At 40.8% G+C, this 20,483-nt stretch overlaps 1 protein-coding gene across 1 annotated transcript in view; it reads right to left on the bottom strand.

Annotated features, from left to right (window-relative positions):
- Positions 1-20,483, bottom strand: part of met (MET proto-oncogene, receptor tyrosine kinase) — a 133,939-nt gene that overhangs the window by 81,179 nt on the left and 32,277 nt on the right. Inside the window, exon 2 of the mRNA XM_059978278.1 lies at positions 17,683-18,903. Coding sequence (XP_059834261.1) covers positions 17,683-18,900 — 1,218 coding nt within the window. The 5' untranslated portion in view covers positions 18,901-18,903. The remainder of the gene's footprint in view (positions 1-17,682; positions 18,904-20,483) is intronic.

Raw genomic sequence — 20,483 nt, 5'->3', positions numbered from 1 at the left:
TAGTATTTCCCAATTAGCTACACAAAGCAAGTGGAAGAAGAAAATAAACTGATTACAAAAGCTTTGAGTTTTGCTTCTACTTGAGTAATTAATGTTGAATAGATAATCTTGAACTTGCAACGACCCTCCTTAACTAACTTCCTCTTCCTACCAGTCTTCATAACGTTCAAGATACAAAATATGATCCATGCACATTCTGCCACAAACACAATAAATTTCTTACCTTTCAAATTTTATCATCACCCTGCTCATTTGTAAACTTTCCTATTCTTGCTTTATCCTCAAAGCTTTATGCAATTCCGCTGATTCCTTTTAAGCTTCATGTTCTGAGAGAGGCTCAGCAACTTTACCTGTCCTGGGCCCAGTAAGTGCAATTAAGAAGAAAGCAAAACAGCACCTGTACTTCCTTAGGAGTTTCCAAAGATTTGGTATGGCAACTAAAACTTTGACAAACTTTTATATATGTGTGGTGGAGAGTATTTTGACTGGCTGCATCATAGCCTAGTATGGAAACACCAATGCCCTTGAAGGGAAAATCCGACAATATAGTGGATATGGCCCAGTCCATCATGGGTTAAAGCTCTCCCCATCATTGAGCATATCTACATAGAGTTTTGCTGCAGGAAAGAAAGTAACGTGGACCCCACCGCTTAGGTCATACTCTTTCCTCGTTGCTGCCATCAGGAAGAAGGTACCCGAACCTCCAGACCCACACCACCAGGTTCAGAAACAGTTATTACTCTTCAATCATCAGACACTTGAACTAAAGTTGATAACTTTACTCAACTTCCCCTGCTGAACAACCTATGAACTCACTTTCAAGGACTCTTCATCTCATGTTCTCAATATTTATTGCTTATTCATTCATTTATTATTTTTTAAATACTTGCACAGTCTGTTGTCTTTTGCACACTGGTTGAACATCTAAATTAGTGAGGCCTTTCATTGATTCTATTATGGTTTTCATTCTATCATGGATTTATTGAGTATGCCTGCAAGGAAATGAACCTCAGGGTTGTACATGATGACATACATGATAATAAATTTACTTTGACCCTTGAACTTGAACTTTGAACATCAGGCCCTGACAGTCTAACTGGCCAGGTGCTGGAAACCTGTGTCAATCATCTGGCTGGAGCGTTCAGGACATTTTCAACCTCTCACTCTTGGAATCTAAGGTTGCCACATGCTTCAAAGGGACAACAATCAGCCCAAGAAGAGCAGGGTGAGCTGCCTCAATGATAATTGCCCAGTAGCACTTACATCTACTGTTAGGGAGTGCCTTGAGAGGTTGGTTATGACTAGAGCAAGTACCTTAAACAGCTGCAATTTGCCTACTACTGCAATAAGCCTAAAACAGATGAAATCTAATTGGCTTGTAACTCTGATTTGGAGCACCCAGACAGCAACAAAACATACATCAGATTGCTGTTTATTGATTACAGCGCAACATTCAACACTATCATTCCCCAGGCATCTATACCTTCTTTGCAACTAGATCCTTGACTTACTCATTGGGAGATCACAGTTAGTGCAGATCAATAATAACAACTTCACTTCACTGATAGTCAACACTGGCTCACCTCAAGAATGTGTGTTTACCCCACTGCTCTACTCTCTGTACGCTCACGAATGCGTGACTAAGCAGTCTAAATACCATCTAGAGATTCACAGTAACACCTCTGTGATTGATAAAGTTCCACGTGGTGATGAGGAAATGTACAGAGGTCAGATATATTAGCTGGTTGAGTGGCGTCACAACAAGAACGTTGAATTTAACGTCACTGAGTTCCAGGGAATTGCTTGTGGACTTCGTAAAGGGAAAGCTGGGAGAACTCGTACCTGTTCGCATTGTGGGGTCAGCAGTGGAAGGGGTGAACAGCTTTAATTTCCTGGGTGTCAACATCTGTGAGGATCTATCTCGGGCTGAATACTTTGATGCAATTGCAAAGAAGGGATGCCAACAACTTTACTTTGTTAGGAATTTGAGGAAATTTGGTATAAATATATAGTACATTTAAAGTCCAAGGTAAATTTATTATCACAGTACATATATATCACCACATACAACCCTGAGATTCCTTTTCTTGCAGGCATTCACAGTAAATACAAGAAAGATAATAGAAGCAATGAAAGACTGTACACAAATAAACAAGGGCAAATAAACAAGGTGTAAAAGACAATAAACTGTGCAAATACAAAAAAGAAAAAGAAAGTAATAAATATTGAGAACATGAGGTGAAGAGTCCCTGAAAATGAGGCCATATATTGAACAGTTAAGTACTGTGAACAGTTTTGGGCTCCTTATCTAAGAAAAGATGTGCTGGCTTTGAAGAGGGTTCAGAGGAGGCTCACAATGATGATTCCGGGAATGAAAGGGTTATCAAGTTTGATAGGTCTGGGTCTCTGCTTGCGGGAATTTAGAAGGATGGGGGAGAAAACACATTGAAATCTTGGAATGTTGAAAGACCTAGACAGAGTAGATGTGGAAACGATGTCTTCCAAGGTGGGGGATTCTAGGACAAGAGGGCACAGTCTCAGGATAGAGGGGCGTCCATTTACAACAGAAGCTTTAGCCAGAGGGTAGTAATTTTGTAGAATTTGTTACCACCTACTGCTGTGGAGGCAAGAGATTGATAGGTTCTTGATTGGCCACAGCATCAAGGGTTATAGGGAAAAGGCTGTGGAGTGGGGCTAAGGAGGGAAAAAAGTATCAACCATGATCGAATGGCAGAGCAGACTCGATGGGCCGAATGGCCAAATTCTGCTCTTATGTCTTATGGTCTTGTATTTTGAGGTCCATGCAGTAACTTACACATAATCCATCATAGTATGTGGATACACAGTGTTATCTTACTTTAGGTTTTGAACTGGATTCAATTTGTAGCATTTGACAAATTAGTCCTTGACATTTGCTAATAAGACTCCGTCTACAAGCAAATACAACAAAAATAGGCAGACACAAAAGCAAAAAGAAGCAGGCTGAACATTATTTCTAAGTGAAATAGGATCTGGCAAACATATCGTGTACTTCAGCTTGGAAGCAATTCTGAACATGAAGTGGTTTTGATTCTAGCCTTGAGCAAGGGTACAAGCCTTTTCATGTTGGTCAGCACAGCCCTAGAGTCCGCAGTGCATTTCATCCTCAGGTTCATTATGATGTTACGTGATACAGCCCAATAACCACAGAACTGCAATAGTGAATCTGTGGCAACATGCTCCATTTGCCACTTCCCTTCCCCAGCTGCTACTGTAGCATTCTTACACTGAAGTGCATTGTGGCGTTAACACCAGTTTCATGAGAGGTAACAGTCAGGTTGATATCTTCCCTTAAAAAGGAGTTGAAAAATTGTTGCCATTGAACACACACTATCATACTTGCTTCCTGTATGTAAAAACAGCTTTTATTTTACTGTATTTCAGACCCGCTTGCACTCTTTCAAAAACCTCTTTGAAACTAAAGGACTATTGATGGTATTTCTTCTAGCCACACAATATAACATCTCTACACTAACATATACAAAACTAAAATCCAACTTTATATTAGCATGATGCTTCCACAATTATCACTTGTTTCAAATTAACTGTAACCTTCCATTTATTTTGTAGATATCTGGACATGTTATCTGCTAGCTGGGTGAAAAGTGAGGGGAATTGTGCGATATTAACATTCAAAAAGGGGGCATCAATTAATCTTTAAGGATAAAAGCAGGCCCTTCGACCCACTACTTCTATGCTGACCCTAATGCACCATCAATAACTCACTCTGAGATGTAAAGGCAAAATATCGGCTTTTATTGACTGGAAGAAGGAACAAGCAGTGGTTGACCACCATACTACATCCTGGAGACGGAGAGGCCAGGCTCAGGCCTCAATCGCCTTTATACCGGGGTCTGTGGGAGGAGCCACAGGAGCAGTCAGCAGGGGGCGTGTTCAGACAGGTATATGTAGTTCACCACAGACCCCTTTGCTCATCTACACTAATCCCATTTACCCATATTAGGACAGCATTTCTAAGCCTTGTCTCCTTGACTGTCTGTCTAAATGTCTCTTAAAATTAGAGATAGAATCGGAATCAGAATCAGTGACATAAGTTGTGAAATTTGCTGTTATGTGGCAGTAGTACATTGTGATACATAATAATAAAAACTGAGAATTACACTAAGTATACATAAAGCAAATAGTTAAATAAGTAATGCAAAAAGACAAAAAACAGTAGTGAGGTAGTGCTCATGGGTTCAATATCAATTCAGAAATTTGACGGCAGAGCGGAAGAAGCTGTTACAGAATCACTGAGTGTGTGCCTTCATGCTCCTGCACCTCCTTCCTGCTGCTTCTTTCTGTCTCCTCTGATGTGGCTCTGATGGCTTGTTGTAGATAATGAGAGAAACAAATTGGCAGACACCAGAAAGAATGCAGATCATAAGCACAAGAAAACCTGCAGAAGCTTGTAATCAAAAGCAACACACCAAAAAATGATGGAGGAACTCAGCAGGTCAGGGGGTATCTTCGGAAATGAATGAACAGCTGATGTTTTCAACTGTTACCCCTCTTCGGGACTGAGAAGAAAGGGGGAAGATTATAGAGCAACACAAAAATACATGGCAGAGAAATTCAGCAGGTCAGGCACCATCTATGGAGGGAAATGAACAGGCAGTGACTTGAGCTGAGACTCTTCATCAGGACTGGAAAGAAAGAGAACAGAAGCCAGAATAGACGGGTTGAGGATAAGCTGTCAGGTAATGGGTGAATCCAGGTGGAGGGGTGGGGCAAGGTGGAAGGTAGAATGAGAGGAGGTGTTAGGTGAAAGAGGCAAATGAGTGAAGATGGAAACTGATTGGAGATAGTGGACTGGAAAGCAGAGGGACAGGGGAGGATGTGCCTTGTGGTGGGATCCTGTTGGAGACAGCAGAAGCTGTGGAGAATATGTTGGATGAGGAGGCTCATTGGATGATAGGTGAGGATAAGGAGAACACTATCTTCTATGTGGAGGCAGGGGTGAGGGCAGAGGTGTAATAAATGGAGGAGATGCAGGAGAAAGATCAATACAGAAATGTCCTGGAATGGAAAGCCTCATTGTGCAATCAGATATGGCAAAAAAAGTTAATAGCATCCTTTCAAGTGACAGGGTGGAAAGAAGTGTAGGCAAGGGAACTGTGGGTTTGTATAAGATGTTGATAAATAAGGAGACCAAGGAAGGGAAGAGAGATGTTAGAGATGGACCTAGTGAATTTGAGGGCTGGCTGTTTCCAGGTTGTGGTTCCTGCTTCCCTTGGTTGTAATCTTGGTCCCGATTGCCCCAGAACAAACCATGTCATGGTTCTGCTGAGTCCTACTGCCCTTCTGCTTCTCCCAGCACTCCTCACCCATCTCGGGTCGCTTATGCCTTTTCACTGATACATGGGTTGTTCCACAGAGCCAACTCTACAGAGCAATTCTTTCTTCATTATATTGATGACTCCACTGGTGCTGCTTCATGCATCAATGCAGAGCATGGCAACTTTACCACCAACCTCCACCCCAAAACATCAACTATTCTTTTCCTTCCATACAACTCCCTGCCTGCTTCAAAAAAGCAGCAATCATACAGGTCCCAGGAAGAGCAGAGTGAGCTGGTTCAGTGACTATTGCCTAGTTGCACTCACATCTACAGCGATGTAAAGCTTTGAGAGACTGTTTGTGGCTAGAATCAACCACTCTGCTTTGGAGCATTGAGACAACAGCAAAACATATGCCAGAATGCTGTTTATTGATTACAGCTTGTCGTTCAATACCATTATCCCCTCTGTATTAACCACCATGCTTCTGATCCTAGGCCTCTACAACTGGATCTTTGACATCCTTATTGGGATTGCTCAATCAGTCTGGATTGATAAAACCATCGCCTCTTCGGTGACAATCAACACAAACTTAGCCCAATTCTCTATTCACTCTATATTCATGACAGTCGTAGCTAAGCACAGCTAAAATGCAATCTACAAATCACAGGTGACAAAACTGTTGTTGGTAAAATCTGAAATGACAACGAGAAGGCACGTAGGAATGAGACAGATCAGCTGTTTGAGCGGCGCTGCAACAACAGCCTTGCACTCAATGTTAGCGAGACCTAGGAATTGACTGCAGACTTCATGAATAGGAAGCCGAGGGAACACGCACCAGTCCTTATTGGTGGGGGGGGGGGGAGGTCAGCAGTGGAGAGGGTGAGCAGCATTAGTTTCCTGGGTGTCAACATCTCTGAGGAGCTGTCCTGGCCTAGTACATTGACAGCATCATGAAGAAGGCATGCCGTGCGCTTTCCACTTTAAACATTTCAGGAGATTTAGTATGTCAACAAAAACTCTAGCAGATTTCTACAGATGTACATTGGAGAACATTCCATTAAGGAGCCAGCAGAGTTAACACAACCCTCCCCACCATCAAAGACATCTTCAGGAGGTGGCATCCATCATTGAAAACCCTACCATCTGGTACATGCCCTTTTCTCATTGCCATCAACAGGGAAGAGGTACAGGGGCCAAAAGACACACACTCAGCAATTCAGAAACGCTTTCCCCTCCCCAGGCATCAAATTTCTGAACTATTTACAAACCCATGAACACTACCTCAAGAATTTCTTTGCACTATTTATCCATTTTGTTTTTTATGGTAATTTTATGTTTTTGCATTTAACTGAGGCTGTAAAGCAACTAACGGCTCTACATATTAGATTGTGATAATAAACCTGATTCTGACTTTGAGATGATAGTCAAACAAATGAAGTTTTCATTCCTCAAACCCGTATCTTATCACCGTATAGACACACCACCCATTCTGCTGGTATAATAATGATCAACATATCATTTCCCACCATGAACTTAAAAAACAAATGATTGAACTGCTATTCAAAACTGGTACTTTTGTTTTAAGTGGAAGTGAAACCAATTGCAAAATGAATTACATGCTCCTAATGATACAGAATTTCAAAAGTACTTTTACTCTGGTGCCTAAAAAGTGTGGATGATGAAATCTGAAACAAAAATAGAAAATAGTGAATACATGGTACTTTGATGTTATAGTGTTGCCGAGCTTGGCAATTAGCTTGCAGACGTCTCATCTCCAGTCAAGGTGACACCCTCAGTGCACAGTTGTTGGAGTTTCTCTCTGGGAGTGCGCGCGTTTATATAGACACCTATTCACTTGCCTTAGTCCTGATTGGCTACCCCTTCAGCTGACCCTCGTCAACCATGGGGCTAGCCATTCAGGACTGCGGCAACTGAACAGGGGGCTATATAAACGCATTCATTCCCGGAGAGAAACTCCAACGACTGCGCTTTGAGGATGTCACCTCGACTGGTGATGACACGTCTGAAAGCTATTTGCCAAGCTTGGCAAATACCACTACATTAAGTGCGTCAATGCGAGTTACCAATATTCACCACCATTTTACATGATACTTTAGGCAGTATTCACAGAGGGGAAAACAAGGAGGAACGATACAGACTTATGGTAATTCAAGAGAATATACAGCATTTTAGTTTTGCATCTGTGCTGACCAACCATGTCCAAATTAGAGATGTAATCCAGCTTTCATATTCTATGCATTGAGATTAAATTGAGTTTGCTAATATTAATGCTTAAGAAAAATCAAGAAGTGGTCTGGTAGAATAAAAGATTGAAAATATACTATTCTAATTCACTGTTATTTACAAATTAGTATGAAAGTGTTCCCAGTTAAAACTATCAATTTTCTTTACACAATACTTGTGGTTTTTGTTTCATTTGAACATTCATAGTCGAGACAAATCAATATTGATCATTACCAGACACTAGTCTCAACCCAGGGACACAGACTATCACAATATAAGTGCCTTCACATGCAGAAATCAATTTGCTATGTCAATTTATGTAATTAAACAATGAGGTATGGATACACTCATGGAACAAATGAATTTAACATGCACATGGTGTTCCTTCCAGAAATTTAAAGGGTTTTAATCAATATTTCTAAAAAAGAAATTGTTTCTATTTTCAGCATATAATACCATAGTCTACAGCAGGCAGATAAGTTGGCATTAACTTCTGCAATAGCTTTTCTGGTTCCCTTTTGTTTAGTAAAAGTTAGTACAGTACACACAAGATGCTACCACAGACTTTGCATTACAGATGCCATCATCTTAGCCAGCAGTTTAATCAAATTATCCCTAAGATAATGCTAATTGGAATCAGTTAAACATCTTCATAACCATTAACCCAAAATAATGGTTTTATATACATGAGTGAATAGAAGACAGAAAGGGGAGGAAAACTAGAATTGAAAAGGAGCAAATCGATGAGCCTGTTATTGTGAAGGGTTGTGGAATGAAGGTGAAAAAAAACAGCATCAGAAATAGAGCTCTTTTTACTATTATTAAAGCTCTTTTACTATTAAACATCAGCTGAAATTTTGCACCTGATCACAGTTCTTTTGGATGAGTGTCTTCATGTAAAATAAGTCTGCTATTTCATAGTTGAAAAGTTCAAAGAACATTTATTATCGAAGCATATACAACCTTGACTTTTGTCTTTCTGCAGGCAGCCACAAAACAAAGAAACACAACGGAGACCACACTACAAAAGCTGTCAAATATCTGTAACCCTAGGTTCGGCTAGTGGCTTCATCTAGGGCGGGGGTCGGCAACCCGCGGCTCCAGAGCCACATGTGGCTCTTTTACGTCTTTGCTGCAGCTCCCTGTTGCTTTGGGAAATAATTGGTTGTGGCGACCCTTTTCCTGGCACATCCGAACCGACTCACAATTAGATAGCCTACGGGGGTTTGCGAGCACAGAGCTTTGGAGCCTCTGCGCCACGGGGGGCAGGTTGAGGGAGGCTTAAAGGTGAGGCTGAAGATTTCGAATAAAGTTTTTTCCTTCGACTGCAGTTACCGACTCCGTGTCGTAATTTTAGCGCTGCGTGTAGCACACCGCTACATGGTCAGTATTTAATTAAAATGTATTTTATGTTAGTTTGTTAGTTTTTGAAATGTAAATCTAAATTTGAAGATTATGGTGATCTTGTACAATCTAAATAAGACGTTGTGGCGACCCATTTCCTGACACATCCGAACCGGCTCACAATTAGCCAGAGTTCAGGCTAAGGGAGATAGCCTACGGGGGTTTGTGAGTACGTGTCTTTTGCAGCATCCGCGCCCATGGGGGGCGGGTTGAGGGAGGCTTAAAAGCAAGGCTGTTTAGTTTGAATAAAGCTATCTTTGACTGCAGTTTACTGACTGCGTGTAGCACACCGCTACAACGTGTTTTTATCGCTGGCTGTCCAGAGGGGAGGTGCTGAAACGCTTTGTCGCATGTCTGGAAGAAGTGAAAACTTTCCTGGGCAGCAAAGGGCTCACCTTTCCTGAGCTGGAACAGCCAGAGTGGCTGGAAAAGCTACACTTCATGGTAGACATGACAGCGCACCTGAACACGCTGAACACAGCTCTTCAGGGGTAAGGACGTACAGCCCTGCACATGTTGGAGGATGTTTTGGCATTCGAGCGCAAGTTGACAGTGCTTGCCAGAGATTTACAGAAAGGCACTTTGTCTCACTTCCCCAATTTGAGAGAGTTCAAACAAGGTCACGACATGATAAATTCGGAGTATTTACATTCTGCAATCATCGCAATGCAAACATCGTTTGGGAAACGCTTCTGTGAGTTCAGAGAGGAAAAAAACACATTATCCTTCCCGGTCACTCCCCTAAGCATCGATCCATCCCACTGAATACGACTGCATTGTCAGGTGTGAGTCAACCTGACCAAGTATGATAAATATTTTAATTGCCTATTATTTTACGTATATTCATATGTTTTCATTGTTCAGTGAAATAGTCCTTTTATTTTTCAGGTTGACAGCTGGCTGACGTTATTTTTGGTTTGCTGCTGGCGGCAAATTTAAGTTCGGCGTTTTTCATAAACACAAGAAGGACTCAAATAGACGTTGAGTATTTTACTTAAAAGTAACCTTCAACCCAACGTCTTTTTTTCGGAGTTCAAAATGTTTTTGTTGCATGCAGAAATGTAATTTCGTTTTCTCTGCAGGAGTTCATCAATTTCATAAATGCAACACATTATAGTTTGTTTATACATAGCATAAAGGCAAAACAAAACGTTGTATGCAGTGTTATTTCATTTTAAATGTCAAACGGGTTTTGCGGCTCCCAGTGTTTTCTTTTCTGTGGGAAACGGGTCCAAGTGGCTCTTTCAGTGGTAAAGGTTGCTGACCCCTGATCTAGGGGAAGACAGACCTTGGCCCAGCCAAACTTAAGAAATGTTGTTTGGGTGGATGCTACATGATGTGTTCCCGTTACAAATCAACACCATGAAATAACAAACAGTACACAATATGCAATTAAACAATTGAGCTTTATAATTCTTATTTTGACTATGTGGTTAGTGGATGTGGATGGCATCCGTTAGTCTCACGGGACCATTAATCTGTGCCTGGAAAGTCTTGCAAGTGTCCTCTCCAGGGCACTGGCCTGGGCAAGGTTGTATGGAAGACCGGCAGTTGCCCAAGCAGCAAGTCTCCCCTCTCCATGCCACTGATGTTACCCAAGGGAAGGGCAAGGGCCAATACAGCTTGGCACCTGTGACATCGCTTCAAGCAGGACCAAAATCCACTCCTGTAATAGCCCAGCAAATTTAAAGCAAATATGGAATTTGCTTTAAATTTTAATGCTGTTAGCTTATCTTAATAGAATGTCTTAATGGAATTATCCTAAATGGAATGTTAACAACAGACAATCCATTAAAGGAATAATACAGAAATACACATAATTCAGAAAACATTTTCTGTACTACTTATTTCTTTATGTGGATGAAGTTCTGACAGAGCCTGTAAATAAAATCTTCATTTCTGTGCAAGAAAGCGAAATGAGATTTTTCCCTAGAGTAACTGAATCGCTTGAATTTCCTCACCAAACCCTGTTGCATCCTCACCGCTGAACGAATCCATCACGCTCCTCTAGACTACTGACAACAGCAAACTGTCTCACAAGTTACTTTTCAAAACGTGCAGTTGTGCACAGAACCTGCGGCACACTGGTGCGGCACTGCCCCACGGTTCCAGAACTATATTTTAATCTGACCTCTGGTGCTGTCTGTATGGAGTTTGCATGATTCTGTGGCTTTCCTCAGGGTGCACCGGTTACTCCCATAGCTCAAAAGTAGTTCACTTGACTGCTGCTTATATCTTATACTTCATACCTTTCACTTCTAGTCCCATATGCGACTTACTATGTAGAGGTATGGGGAAATACATACAAAACAAATACAAACTCGATTTTTCTACTCCAAAAGAGAGCCATACGAATTGTAAATAAGACTAGTTATTATCAGCCAACCAATCCACTATTTATTCAACTAAATACTTTAAAATTCAGAGATTTCGTAGATTTTTAAAAAATACATGTTATATATGAAGTAAAAAATGGACAGTTACCACAAAGTATCCAAAGATTGTTTAAAATGAGAGAAAGTCAAAATGATTTGAGAGGAAGATGTATATTTCAAAATCAAAGGATAAGAACAAATGTAAAAAATCATTATATTTTAGTCAGAGGGGTGAATCTATGGAACAGTTGTAGCGAGAATTTAAAAACATGCACGACACTTAACAAGTTTAAATAATTATTTAAAAATAATTTAATGGACAAATATAAAATACATGATTCAAAATGAATGGGAGTATTGTAAATAAACGATACTTGGAATTGGATTTTGTGTTAAAAGATTATGAATTTTTTTGTTTTTGATGTGATGATTGATGCCAAATATGTTGTTGTATATGTAAGAGGGGTAGGAGTAATAACCTGTAGCTTCAGCCTATACCCTTTCAGTCTGTTTTAAAGATTTTTATTATTTAATTTTATTTTATGAAACCATCATTGAAAATGATGCTTTTTGTTATGTTTGTACTGACCGAAATAAATTTTCATTCATTCATTCATAAATGGATGGTAGGCAAATTATGGGGAGTAGCTTGTATAGGCATGTGAAAGATATCCAGCAGGAGAATGGGACTGCAGATAATGCACTGAGATGGAATTAATGTATTTTGTCAATGTTACAGGAGAACAGAGTAGAATTCAAACAGAACAAATCATGACATAACATGCACACTTGGGGCTTAAGTCATCAGTTTTATACAGGTTTTAGAAAAACATAATAATGTTCTCATATCATCATAGTTCAGACAAAACATGACTCACTGCTTGAAGGTACATAAAGTGAGACAGCGATACTTCAGTTGGGCTGTGGGCCCAGCTAATGGTTCCCAGGTGGACAAAATTGCTATCCTGAGAACAATGGCTGTTTCTAAGGGACAAGAGAGATAAAGGGGTGGTGGGGGCACTCAGTAACAAGGGGGAAGTTGAGGGATTACAGGCTTAATTTAAGAAATGAATTACTTATTATAATCATTTGATTCTCAGTGCCTCATAATTGATTACAATGATCTCTTGCTAACCCACCTTTCTCTTATACTTTGCTTGAAGCACATTATAGGTGTTAAAAAGCAATGGGACACTTCTGTATTTGGCATATCATGAGAAATCTGGACTGAAGATACCACGTTATTTCCAGGCCTGGCCCATGCATTACTGCCATTCAATACTGTAGTGCAGTGTTAAATAGTACTATTCCTACACTAAGTACTATTCCTATCGCACAGTTACACAGTTCCTACAAATTAGGGTAGGTGCTCGATGGGGTTAAGTTCAGAATTTGCCCTTTCTGATGGTCTTGACTGCATTTCTCTAGCCCACAGCCCAACCGAGATGTCATTGCCCCACTTTAACAGGGAGTCAGTTTGTCTGAGCCATGATGATGTCATAATTTTCCGCTTTATTGATTGCTGTACTGGAGGCTGGAATAAAACAATAGTCAATTGACCATGGGTCGTTAATCCATAACAAAAATAGCAGAAGCAGAGCAAACAAAAAAGACGTGTAGACAGTATCAAGTGGTGTACCTGAAATGTGGATTTATATCAGCATAAAGCAACCAACAGCAGCCAATGTGTCTGTTGTGTGAAAAAGCTTTTTCAAACATGACAATGAAACTTGGCTCCCTGAACGTTTGAAGAGAATACATTCAGATAAACAAACAAAAACTTGGCTAATCTCAGGTCACTTTGTCAAAACTTATAGGGAAAAAACCCTTCAAAACATGTTTGCCAGTAATTCGCAACAAAACAGTGATGGTTTGCATGCTACATGCAACATTTCATTGCTCAGTGTCAAATCTGGAAAGCCTCATACAACTGAAGAAGAACTGATTCTGTCAGCAGTGAGGGATGTTCTGAACAGGGTTTGCCTAAGTCACCAGATCAAATAATTAAAGCAATTCCACTCAGCGACAACTCTGTTCTAAGACAAATAGATGAAATGTGGAAGTCACATTGTGCAACATATTTAGGACAACAGAACTTGCTTGGCATTTGCATGCGTCAATTTTGCCAGGCAAAAAATCTTGGCTTTTTTGTGGTAAATTGGATCAGCAATTTTCTCAATGACATCACCATTAGGGGCTCAGTGGACATTGAGGGAAGTTATTAAAGCTTTCAGTGGGATCTGGGACATCTGGAAAAATGGGCTGAAAAATTGCAGATGGAATTTAATGCAGACAAGTGTGAGATGTTGACCTTCAGGAGGACCAACCAGGCGAAGACTTACACAGTGAATGGTAGGGCATTGAGAAGTGTGATTGAAGATCCACAGATCCACAATTCTTTGAAAGTGGAGTCACAGGCAGATAGGGTTGTAAAGAGAGCGTTTGGCACCATGGTCTTCATAAATCAAAGCACTGAGTACAGGAATTGGGATGTTAAGTTAAAGTTATTTAAAACTTTGGTGAAGCTGAATTTGGAATGTAATGAGCAGCTTTGGTCACCTATCTACAGGAAAGATATCGATACTATAGAAAGAGCACAGAGAAAATTTACAATGATGTTGCTGGGACTGCAAAACCTGAGTTATAGGGGAATGTTGTATAGGTTAAGACTGTATTCCCTGAGTCATAGGAGAATGAGGGGAGCTTTAATGAAGGTTTACAAAATTATGAAGGGTATAGATAGGGTACAGGCAAGCATGATTTTTCCCGCCGAAGTTGGCTGAGACTAGAGCTAAAGGTCAGAGGTTAAGAGTGAAAAATGAAATACTTAAGGGGAGTCTGAGGGGAGCTTCTTCACTCGGAGGGTGGTGTGAGTGTGCCAACTCATTCCTTGGTGTATCATTTCAGAGGATCTGCCCTGGGTCCAGCACATAAGTGCCATTACAAGGAAAGCACAGCAGCAACTCTGCTTTCTTTGAAGTTTGTAAAGATTTGGCATGTCATCTAAAACTTTGTCAAACTTCTAAGATGTGTGGCTCAGAGCATATTGCATCACTGCCTGGTATGGAGACACTAACACCCCTGACAGGATAAAGTAGTGGAATCAGCCTAGTCCATCGCAGGAAAGACCTTTGAGCACATCTGTATGGAGCGCTGTTGCAGGAAAGCAGCATCCATAATCACGGACCCCCAACATCTTAATATTGTCATTAGGAAGGAGGTACAGGAGTCTCAGGACCCACACTACCAGGTTCAAGGCCATCAGGTTCTTGAATCAGGTTCTTGTACCTTCACTTAACCCAACACTGAACTGCTCCCACAACTAATGGTTCACAGTCAAGGATTCTTCATCTCATGCTCTTTATATTTATTTATTGCTATTTTTTTTTCTTTTTGTATTTGCAGTCTGTTGTCTTTTGCACACTGGCTGTTTGCTTTATTGGTTTATTGTTTGCTTTTTTGTGTGGTCTTTCACTGATTCCATTGTGGATCTCTGCATTTATTGTGAATGCCCACAAGAAAATGAACCTCAGGTTTGTATGTGTACTTTGATGATAAACTTACTTTGGACTTTGAAGTGGTGGATGCAGGTTTGACTGCAACATTTAAGAAAAGTCTGAGTAGGTACACAGATGTAAGAGGTACGGAGGGCGATTGCCTCAGTGCAGGTTGATGGGGCTCCGCAGCACAATGGAGTGGATGGGCAAAGTGCCTGCATCTGCACTGTAATGCCCTATGACACTCTGACTCTAAAATCCTGATGAAATACTTACTCATTTGGAGAGCTGGGCTGAAGAGAGTTAGATATCATTTAAGATCAGGGTTCAACTTATAATGTGTTAAGTCATCCGCAAGCACATTACTGCCAATGATGAACTTCAGTAGTGCAGAGAGGCATGTCTCTGAAGTGATCAATACTGGTCAAAACAGCACGACAGTTCCCCTGTTTTTCTTGGAGTTGTGTCAGTCAATCTTTTGCATCCATCTAACTTGGGAAGGTGGAACCTTAGCTTAACATGCAAACTGATGGACAGTCCCACAACACAGCCACGCTTTCTCAGCAATGTCCTGAGAAAGATAGGGGGCCAGATTTCTGGACGGCACCCGAAGCCATGAATGTCAGACTTGGGAGATATTCAGAATCAGAATAAGGTTTATTATCATTGACATGTGTCCTGAAGTTTGTTGTTAGGCGGCAGCAGTACAATGCTCTACATAATAACCAAAACTGAATTAGCATAAATGTATATAGATTCCAAAAAAGTTGAATAAGTAGTGCAAAAAGAGGAGGAAAAAAAGTAGTGAAGTAGTGTTCATGAGTTCAATGTCCATTCAGAAATCTGATGGCAGAGGGGAAGAAGCTGTTCCTGAATCATTGAGTGGGTGCCTTCAGGGCATATCCTGGGTGATGGGGATCCTTAATGACGGATGCTGGATTCTGAGTTCTCAGTAAATCTGGTTGAACACCCGTTTTAAAGTGGATGAAAAAAAGTGAAGAGATTTGGAAAAGTTAGGTGATATACTGATTGTGTCGAACTGTCATAATGTCATGGCAATTCATCGCCTGTCAATGGTACTAAATGTACTGCACGTGTAGATCAGCACGTTACACTTTGACTTTGAAATTCATGGCATTGACTACCATGGATTGAGTTTCTGAGGCAGAGGAAAAAATACTGACAACTATCTAGTGCAGGTGTTCCTATCCTAGGATCCATGGATCCTGGCTTAATGATATTGGATCAAGGTTGGGAACTCCAACTCCTGATCTGGAGAATTTATTGTTGTTAGACATTGAACAAATGAAGGAAATGGATCTCGAGGTGACTGGTGGACTTGTGATTGAAGACATCATATCCAAGGTACTGGAAATAAAAAGAGCAAAATAATAGTAGACATCATAAAAAAAGAATAAAAACGTAAAGAAATTCTGTGTTAGAGGGTCTTCAGTGTGTGCTGGATTACCCCTTTCTGAGGGAAGTTGTGAGAAACCATGCCTCCTCAGACTTTGCTAGCATAGAAGGGCAAGCACAGCTGTTGGAGGAGCTGGAGAAGATATTGCCAAAGAGAAGTGTACTGGGGCCTGGGCAGGGGACAAGATTAGAGGGAAGAGAGTGAGGGTTAGGGGAGATGGAAATGATGATAAAGTGAGAAGATCAGGGTAGGGCTGAGGAGTGGGGAGGGTGGAGATGAAGTCAGGGGGTTGGAGAGATAAATACAAGCGAAGAGGCAAAGATTGTTGGCAGCAGGCAGGCTAGTGATAGACGTGATGGACGCAGGAAAAGTTCAATCGGTGAGGGGCTGGGCAAAAAGTATGGTGGAGAGATCCATGGGGCCACAGAGGAGATCAAAACTGAGTGGAAACCATTCACAGTAGGATGAGAGATGCTGGTGCAATGTGGGATGTGAATGGGCCTGTCATTGAGGATGACAATGCAGTCAGAGAGACACAGTATGGAAACAGGCTATTCATTGTACTGAGTCTGCGCCAATTTACAACCACCTCTTTAAACTACTTCTTAATAATCTTATTTTATAATCTTCCCCACATCTTTACAAGATAAGGACAGAAAATTTTGAACACTGCCTTGAACAGGATTACATGAACTCATGATTTAATTTCTCCATTTCCCATAAGGGCATTACCTAAAATGTAAAAAATTGATGCAGAGATTGGTGAATACATGGAATAAATTGCCTGAGAAGGTGAGGGTGACTGTGATGGGATAGATTTTATTTGTTGATAGCAATGAATTGTATATTACTCAGGAAGAAAAAAAATCAATGGAAAGTGTGTTAAAGGCATTGTGGAATATAGCATTATTCGATTATTCCAATGGCCTTTAGTAACTTCGCACGTTCCATATTTTTACAGATGTAAAATTACTCTTAAAGGAACCAATGTCTTCTCACTGCCTTCAACACAGTACTTTAACGTCAGCCGAGCTCTTTCTTCTAATGGAGGTGTTAATTAGTTTAAAGTAAACCAGTTAATAGCTCGGGTAAAAGAACCGAAGAGAAAGGAAATTGATACAACTGCTTTAGGCATCCTCACAGTTACATTACGGAGAGCCTTTCATTTCTCCTTCCATATGTTATGAGTGGGAAAAAACGATGACTCATCTATTGCAGCGATCAAACTGATATGAAAAATCCAGCTGGTTAAATGCATCAGGGGCCCATTCTGAATTACCAATTTGAACATTCGTGAAAGACACATTGACATTCTCCCAGCATTTGCAATTTAATGTATTATAATATCCTGCAGGAAAATGTGTCTTTTTTGACTTCATAAGTCAGAGATACATCATGATACTATTATTTGAATGTCAACTTACTTTACCGGTGCAGTGTCTATTGGCATCGCCGTGAAAATGGTGAAGGCCTTTGGGAAGCTTTTCTTTCTGACACCTCTCAATGAACAGTTCAAAGAATTGATTGATGAACTTTACAGAAAATGCACAGACTGTTGATCTGTTGGTAAGCTCCAAGGACTCCGGTTTACTTTGTACAAATACTGCAAAGAGTACATCCTCTTCAGCAGAAACCCCCAATTGTTCAGCAAGGTCTGCACCCGGTTTGGCTACGTATGCAGCCTGAATGATGTTGAACACTTCTATATTTGAGGATCTCTTTCTTCGCTTTTCACTGATTATACATTCCAGCGGCATTTCAACATAAGAGTTCAACAAAGGATCTGAGGTGCACAGTCGAATAATTCTGGTGTGAAATGATTTAGATCGCAAACTTTCTTTTTGCACAGTTAAAAAGTACACGTAGTTCCGACTTTCGAAAGTGTAAAGATACTTAATTGGGTAGGTGTCCCTAGACTGTGGAGTAACATCCATATATGAACGTTCAGAGATGAACTGAAAGCCATCTTCGGATTCCTTTAACCTCCTTATAGATACTGAATGTAACCGGGAATACAGAGGAGCAGAACTCAGTGTTGCACCGATGTACAAATTCACAAATCGATCGTTCTTCTTTATCAACACCTTTGTACCTAGGGGACTGGCAATACAGTCTGGGTACATGCCATGGTTATTGTTGGCAAATGAGTACATACACTGGGCATTGCTTGAAAAATTGGCAAGAGCATTTTCCTCAAGATTGTGAAGGAAACAGACACCGTTCCTTGCACTGCCACAGCTGATAAGTTGATCTCCGTAGAACGTTTCGACAAGCAAAACCATGTTCGTATTGTTCCTCCACACAGATTCAGAGTGGTTTTCCAACTCCTCACAGTTGTCACATGGTGAACAATTCAAGGACTCCAACACGGGGCCAGTTTTGAACTCAGAAGTCTTTTCCAGGTTACTGTTCAGGACGTAGATCTTGTTTGTTGCTCCTACGTAAATGCGCTGTTTGTGGAGGACTATGTTCTGTATGAACGTTTCTGCAGTGAAGCTGGGAAAGCTGTACTGCATGTTTAAGTCCAATTCGACATCCTTCCTTGCATCCTCACAGTCTGCACTGCTCAGCGGAACCAAGCTCCCCAGAAGCATCAAGAGACCCCAATTTGCTGCTGGAAATCTCATGGCAGAATGCTTCATGAGCTGTAAGGCAAAGAAGACTATTTAGTACAAGGCACACTAATTACAGGGCAACTAACTGAATGTTGCAAGTTAAAAATACTTGCATTATAAGTAAATATTTTTACAACACTGAAACAAATTACTAAAATCAGTATTTTTTTTTGATAATTAGGCCAGTTTATTTAATGCACAAACAATCTGTACGTAAGTGGATTCGGCCCAGTACATCTCGGGTAAAGCTCTCCCAATCATTGAGCACATCTATATGCCATTGGAAAGCAGCATCCTTCAACAGACATCTAGACCACTGAGATAATGCTCTTTTCTCACTGCTGCCATCAGGTAGAAGGTACAAGAGTCTCAGGACTCGCACCACCAGGTTCAAGAGCAGTTACTAGCCCTCATTCACCAGGCTCTTTAATAAAAGAGGATGACTGTACTTGATTGCCCCATCATTGAGATGTTTGTACAACCAATGATCTCACTTTAAGGACTCCTTGTCTCGTTACCTCCTGTTCTTGTATTGATTGTTATTTATTTATAGGTTCATTTACACAGTTTGTTGTCTTCTGCACTCTGGTCGATCTTTCATTGATCCTGTTATAGTTACTGCTCTGTAGATTTGCTGAGTAGGCTCGCAGGAAAATGAATCTCAGGGTTGTATATGGTGACATATATGTACTTCGATAACAAATTCACTTCACACTTTGAAATCAGGCTAGCAATCTGACGAGTAAGTGGGAGATCTTAGGGAAGGCATGGTGGGATTGTAAGGTGCTTAAATAGAAGGAGAAAGAGGCAACGAGTTACCAGTCCAGAGATTCCCACTGATTTCAGGTCCTTCCACTCTGTTCCTGTCCACTCAGTCACAATAACACACCACACAGGCTAAGGCCCACAGCATAACAAGCAATGCGCAGTGATATTCAATTAAGAATCAGTAGTTTGGGAATGTAAGGTGATAAAATGATAGGAAAGAAAATAGTTGGTATTTCTTCTGACTCAAGCAACAATTCACCAAATTCCCAAAGCTCAGTTATCAGCAAGATACTTCAGCGGATGTGTGAAAGGTTATGAACCTATTTAACAGCATCAGGTGGTATTTCAATATTGACAACCATACACACAGGGTAAATTCCATGTAAGTTTACACTGGGCAGTATATGACAGTACTTTTCTTCATGCTGAAGCAAGAATGATGGGCCCAATCTTGCCAGCATTCAGACATGCCCAGGAAACTCAGTCTTTGGTCTTTTCAGACTAACATAAATTCACGACCTACTGAACGGAAGGAGTTGCTACATCACTGCCACCAGGAAAGTGCCAGTAAGAGGCCAGCAATATTATTAAGGGTCTCACCCACTCTGCTTATGGACTGTTTGTCCCACTTCCATCAGGGAGGAGGCTACACAGCACCCACACCAGGACCACTAGGCTCAAAAAAAAACTTCCTCCAAGCTGTCAGTCTGATCTATAGCTCCACCTATTAACCACCCCATCAGCCCCCACCACTATTTTGTCCATGTCAGCCACTTTACTACTTCCTGTCAGAGTTTTGTTCTGATAGTCCTGCAGCTAGCATCACTTTATGTACAGCTGAG

This window comes from Hypanus sabinus, chromosome 8 (genome assembly GCF_030144855.1).
Source record: "Hypanus sabinus isolate sHypSab1 chromosome 8, sHypSab1.hap1, whole genome shotgun sequence".
Classification (NCBI taxonomy): domain Eukaryota; kingdom Metazoa; phylum Chordata; class Chondrichthyes; order Myliobatiformes; family Dasyatidae; genus Hypanus; species Hypanus sabinus.
Note: the sequence above shows the minus strand (reverse complement) of the source record. Positions and strands in the feature narration are given on the sequence as shown.